Source organism: Octopus sinensis, linkage group LG2 (genome assembly GCF_006345805.1).
Source record: "Octopus sinensis linkage group LG2, ASM634580v1, whole genome shotgun sequence".
Taxonomy (NCBI): Eukaryota; Metazoa; Mollusca; class Cephalopoda; order Octopoda; family Octopodidae; genus Octopus; species Octopus sinensis.
In genome coordinates, this window is record NC_042998.1 from 170931216 (window position 1) to 170938121 (window position 6906).

General features: G+C 30.3%; 1 protein-coding gene across 10 annotated transcripts in view; it reads left to right on the plus strand.

The window, feature by feature from the left end:
• LOC115232530 (protein CLEC16A) overlaps positions 1–6906 on the plus strand; it is a 108524-nt gene that overhangs the window by 97771 nt on the left and 3847 nt on the right. For 9 of the 10 annotated variants that reach the window (XM_036500390.1, XM_036500392.1, XM_036500391.1 and 6 more), the window contains 2 exons: positions 1243–1528; positions 3888–3896. In XM_036500390.1, coding sequence (XP_036356283.1) covers positions 1243–1528; positions 3888–3896 — 295 coding nt within the window. The remainder of the gene's footprint in view (positions 1–1242; positions 1529–3887; positions 3897–6906) is intronic. The other variant, XM_036500393.1, reaches the window with a different exon arrangement.

Sequence of the window (6906 nt, forward strand, 5' to 3'; positions counted from 1 at the left end):
CAAGTTTTATACAAATAATTTGTTTAAAAAAGTGTTTTATAAGACACTGATGTTTGATTGCCAGCAACCAATTAGTGACAGTTCAAAAGAAATGTCAGTGTATTTGCATCATAACATCTCTTATATATATATACTGATTGGAATAATAAAGTTTAATCATAAGCTGCACTGAATTCAAATAAGACAGAAACAGACTATCACTAACTCGCCAATTTTTGCTGACATAGACCATCACTAGCTCTATCTATTCTAGTGACTATCTTTTTACTCTTGTGTTGGCTGTGTAGTTTGATCCCAGTGTGTGGATGTTGTTGGCTGGCATCCACTACTATAACCATGGGTTAACTAATATCTTTTGAATGAAATTGGTTGATGGAAACTAAAAGAAGTCCGTCATATGTAATGTGTGTGTGTATGCAAGTGAGTTTGTATTTCCTCTCATTTTCACATGTGTTCACTGATTGTAAATAAAAGGCTGAGACAAGTGATGTCATTTGTTTCCAGTTCTCCATGTAACCATTTTTTAACTGTTTGTTGTTTGATAGACTGGAGGATTATTACTTTGCATGGAAACAAGTGAGGGTTGAATTAGGAGGGGCATGCAGCTGTAGAAAACACTGCCTCAATATAGTCTTGTGTATCCTATGCAAGCATGGAAAAGTAGATGTTAAGTCAGTGATGAACGAAGCAGACAAAAATTAGTCTTTAACTCTTTAGTGTTTAAACCGGCCATATCCGGCCAAAATATTCTACCTATTTCATGTTCAAACTAGTCAGATATGGTCATTCATAGCTACCTTATTGTGTCATTTTAAAAATAAACAATCACATCATTGAAATCTCAAAGCCATGAAATGATGCAAGATTAATTTTATATGGTGTGAATACATAAGCTTTACATTTTACAGAATAATCTGAATGCTAAAGGGTTAAATCTCTGTATACAGTATACATGGTCTTTGTTAGTTTTTTGAGTGTAGGTGAGTGGCAGAAAATGAACTTAAGAGTAAATACAATGAGTATCTAGTTTCATCTTCTCTGTTTTAAATTCAAATCCTACTGAGATTATAGTAGCCTTTTATTATTTCTAAAGTTGATAAAATAGTACCAGTCCTGTTCATGTGTGAAAGTGAGTTGATATAACCATATCCCAACCATATAAATTTGTAGACTTGTGTCCATGTTAAGAATCAATTGTTTGAGGGGCTTTAAAATTTCATTTCTATTCTCTCTATATTGCAGGATGTCGAAGTCTCAGGTGACAAAGACGACAGCCGTTCTCTACATATCACCGTGCATAAACAGTCATTGTCAGCACATTCAAGGCCTGTTCCTCTTCTATCAGCACGTTTTATCTTTGATGACCATATTCGTTGTATGGCAGCAAAACAACGTCTTAGTAAAGGAAGAATAAAAGCTCGACAACAAAAAATGCAGAAAATTGAACGACTTTTAGATATCCGGACACAAAGTAATTCTGGTACCATTTATCCAAATGCCAGTGGCACACGTACTGGAGCTATCCCAGGTACATCACAAAGCTTTTCTCATATGTCTATTATTCGCTTGTTAAAGCTTAAATTTTTTAAAGACTAAACCTTATTAATAATAATCAATAATACTTTGATCCAGTGCCAAAACATTTAATATATTTTTCTTTTGTGTTGATTTTTTAATAAATATGAAGTATTTCATATAAAACTAACAGTATTTACAAATGTTATTTTAAAGCAAGCAAATTGGTTTCATCTATTAATTTGTATAACACACGTGCATGTATATGTGTGTGTGTATGTATATATATATTTTTTATATATGTGTGTATGTATAAGTTTTTGTTTTTGTTTGAAGTTAAAGGAAATTTATGTGGTATATTTGCTATCGTTTATTTATCTAATCAAATCCATAACTTTAAAAAAAAAAACCTTTTATGTTTGTTGCAAACATTTTAATCTCCCCTTGCTTTGACACCTTGATATCAGTCCATCCCAAACTCAACACTTACTAGTAGTCAGTAAATTGATAATAAAATTATCAATTATAAATCACCTTTAATCAAAACTGACAAATTTCTTGCAATAAATCTTGAATTGAAAATCTTTTAAACAGTTGTTCATCGTTTGTTGATATCATCACTTTATTTCATTTTAGCATGTTTTGAACAAATTATAGAATAAATTTTAGCTATAGTTCATCCTTTGATCATTTTGTAAGGTTTAACTCCCTTAGCTTACCTCATCTCATTTTTTTTTTTAATGTTATATCACAGCTCATAACCACTGCTAACATAACCTATATCCCATTGCATTGATTATCTCTGTATAGAGTTAATACCTATGTACTGATTTATGCTTTACATATAACAAAATCCCACATAATCAAAATGTCAGCTGGCGATCACATATGTTAGCTGCTCTTTATATATATATATATCTCAGAAATAGCATCTACCACTTTTTCTATCTGTTGGCAACCCTATCAACTTCTTTTTGCCATTTATTGTATGTTTTAAGCAAGATATGTTTCACTGTCGCCCTCTCTTTCATTAGACACATATTTCACTTTTTCCTTCTGGCTCCTCATTACACACTCTTTCTCATAATTTTTCTCAGTTTCTGAAAACACATACACATCCATATCTAATTATACAAAGTTTATTCAAGTATAGTTACAATACTTCCTGCATTTGTTGGTATTAATTAAAGTCTTCATTAAAAGAATAAACATTCTCTAAACAAACATGAAGATTAGACTATACAATTATTTTCAATAGGTTTGTTACACTTAATTTCTGTATAGCCTTTTTAATGATTACTTCAACAAGGTGTCTTGTGCAAGCTTACATTCAAATATTAGAATGCTAAATACTGTATTAATTTTCATCTTTAATACTTTATTAAACCTGTCTATATTAGAGGAATATATTAAATGTGTCTTTTAAAATGTATTGGATTCTCATTTTATGTGATGGCAGTTTGAATTTTAAAAAGATATATCAATGAATTTTAGACAATTTTTTTAATTAGATATATTTTCAATTTTAATGCTTTAAAACATGCTAATTGTATGTAAAAGAACCATCCGAACGTGGCCGTTGCCAGTGCCGCCCCGGCTGGCCTCCGTGCCGGTGGCACGTAAAAAGCACCAACCGATCATGGCCGCTGCCATCTTCGCCTGACACCTGTGCCGGTGGCACGTAAAAAGCACCCACTACACTCACGGAGTGGTTGGCGTTAAGAAGGGCATCCAACTGTAGAAACACTGCCAGATCAGACTGGGCCTGGTGCAGCCCCCTGGCTTCTCAGACCCCAGTCGAACCGTCCAACCCATGCTAGCATGGGAAGCGGACGTTAAACGATGATGATGATGTAATTCAGCTATCTGTACAAAAGAGTTTTTAAATGTAGTGTCCCAACCTTTAGTGAGTTAAAACTGGCAGAGACTGTATCTACTGTTGTGTCTCTAGTAAAGATTCACACACAAATCAATGTCTCACCTACTTAAGTTATCAGCTGAAGTAATGCTCAGCACTTCAGGCAATGAAGTTCCTCTATAGTTTGTGAAGGCTTTATTAGCTTGCACTTCTGAGGTTAAGTACCTCAAACAGCTTGAAGAAATCTGGGGTATATTTTTTATTGAATTGTTAGATGAAAACCAGTGTTTAGTGGTGTATCAATGACTTAGTGACAGTTTATTATAAATGAAATTGCACTTGATAAAAGTTATTTCCATAATAGAAAAACTCTTTATAAAAGAACTTATGTCAAAGATATTTGATGAAAGTTTGTTATTAAGAATTACATTATTCTGATGTTTGTAAGACATTGCTATATCTATCAATTATTTCATGTTATTTTTCATTCTCGATTATCCCAAATAACATTCAGGGAGAACAAGTGAGTTGTTTCAATTCAAATATTATATATATTAATTTTCTTTTCTTTCTTCATGCTTGTTAACATCTTGTTTTAGAAGTTTTACATAGAACCACAGTACATAGATATTGAGTTGTTATGCAAGGTTGTATTTTTTTAATTTTTGTAACACCATGTTAGTTGTCTTTGTGTTTGTCTTCAGATTTTATTTTCAATGGCTGTCTATTTAGCAGCATGAATTTTATTAGTTATTTATTTATAAGAAGCATTATGTTACTTGATACTAATACAGCGGTTAATTTAGCAACTACCAGGTGATGAAATTAATATAGTTTAGCATAACAATCTCTGTTAAAACTATATCATATATTTACGATGTGCCACTAAAACATTGTCTTTTTTATATTCTCTTGTATTAAGTCTAGTGTATAGTTGTCTAAATATGTGGCATCTATTTTGTTAGTTTTCAAGTTTATTTTATTTTTGCACTTTGCTCTGATACAGTATTTAACTGGTATTAATTGTGGGTAAAGGTTTCTTGATATTTATCAGTTTAACATTTATTTCTTATTTATTGAAACAGTTTTTTCATTTTTTCAATTCCGAATGATGTCAAAAATTTAAGTATTTCATTCTAAATTAATCAGTAACATATACTTTGTGGTGATGGGTATTTATTAAATTTATATATTATTCATTTGCAAAATAAATGAAAACCAAAAATCTACATTAATTTTGTATAATTTGATTTGCTTAATGTGTTGAAAAAATACAAGAAATATATGGATATTTGAAGCTGATATGGGTGTTTTTGAAGTAGAGGATAAATAGACAGTAACAAAACAACAAGAAAACATTTTAAATGAAAATTTCTATGAGACCTCAGAATATTCAACCTTGGGGATAAAAGTATGGAAAATGTGTTGCATAATCCTCATACAATTTATGTTAGCATGGAGAAGTAGTGGTTGAAGATTTCTTGATTAGTCATTAAGGAACAGTAAGTAAAAATAAAACAAGCTCCAAAGTGATGAGAAATAATTCTTTTGATTTTTATTAATTACTTACTTCAATTTTTTAAAGGTAAATTTAAAGAACACATGTTATTTCAATTATAATTATGGTCAATCAAGGGTCATTCAGTTGGTGTAAAAAAATGGAATTGGGGCCTAGAGCTGATTTTATTATGCATTTGTTTTACCTCTCTCTTTTACTGTGGTTGCATGACTAAATATAATTTGGAGAAATTGCATTTGTAATTGGGTGTCATTAGTCAAGCTTGAAGCAAGCAAAGTTATGTACCTTACTTACTAGCACTCAGTAATTAGATTTGACCCAAGTTAATTATTTTTAATATGATAAGATATGCTAATTGTTGCAAACATGGCCAATAGATAATTGTTTTGCTAAAGATTGCTATAGATAATTGTTTTGCTAAAGAAATTTTTCATTTCAAAGAATAAGTATTTTAACACCTTCTCTAAATTTTACAATTACAACATTCTGTATTGTAGCATTCTGCCAAATAAATAAAATAATATAAAAAGTCATACACAAATTTTCTTGTAATAAAAAAAATTTCAACGAACTGACTGTTTCTAATTACAGTCATTTTCTGTACATTTCTTTTAATAAGATAACTGGTTAGTGCTCTATTTAGTTATTATTTGTAATTTTCATTCATTTAAAGGTGAGGTTAGACTTGTAGTACATTTTAGTTGATAAATTCTACAAGTTGAGGAAATAAATTTTCCATAGATCTTTCCTAAATAGCTTAAAGCTTCTGTATTGCAGATGTTATCAAATAAACTGTTTTCCTCACTTTAATTAGGAGTAAAAAAGAAAAGGAAAAACGAAAAACCTGTCCAGTTATGAATAATTGCTAACTTTATACAAAATCACCAACATTCCCCATTGCATCATATAAAATGATACCTAATTTACCAGAAAAGCTTCTCTTTATTAATCATAAGTAATTTAATCACAAATGAATCATCATCTTGTTGATTACTCTCCTTCCTGTTATATCTACAATAAATCACAGATATCAACCAAACTTCACTAAAACTTCATATGCACTTCTTACCAATGGGTTTCACCTCTTCAATATCTGCACATAGAAGCCTTTCTTCTTAAACAACTCTCTAGAGTTTCTTGTTAGTGTTTTCTCTACACACCAAACAAAATGATCTGCTCTACATTCTTTCCATTTCATTTACTCACTGATAATCAAGTCATCATATATATATATATATATATATATATATATATATATATATATATATATATATTGGTTGATAATATAATAAACACTTATGTTTAAGCTACAGATCTGAAAATAGAGTTTCCTGTACACATAATTAACGAAATTTTGAAGTAATTTATGATCCCTGTGTTATTGGCTAGATGTTTGTAATTGGATTTAGCTGTAAATATCTTTTTGATTTTTGATCTCCCATTTCATACACATGAATGCACATACACATATGCACAGATATGGCTATGTAGTTAAAAAATTTGCTTCCCAATCACATGATTTCAAGTTTAATCCCACTGCATGGTACCTTGAGCAAGAGTCTTTTACTATAGCACTGAGCTAACCAAAGTCTTGTGAGTGAACTTGGTAGGCGGAAAGGAGCCTATCATATATATTTATATTATCATCAGCTAATGTCCATCATCCATGCTTATATGGGTTGGATAGATCAACAGAATCCAACAAACCAGAGGGCTGTAAATATATATATATATATATATATATATATATATATATATATAGTTAAAATGAACAAAAACAGAAAACAAATTATTGATATTTCAGATATTTCATTATGTATATTTCAGTAATCAGAAATCAATCAGATTGATTACAAATTATTTCAACAAATGACAATACTGAAGTAGGAAACCCATTCTAGATGTCTCATTATATATATATATACCAAATGAATCATGTGTCAACCAAGAAGAGTAAAAGGAATAACATAAGCTAGAAAAGATCAAAGCAATCATGATAAAGTTTGGGATAAGT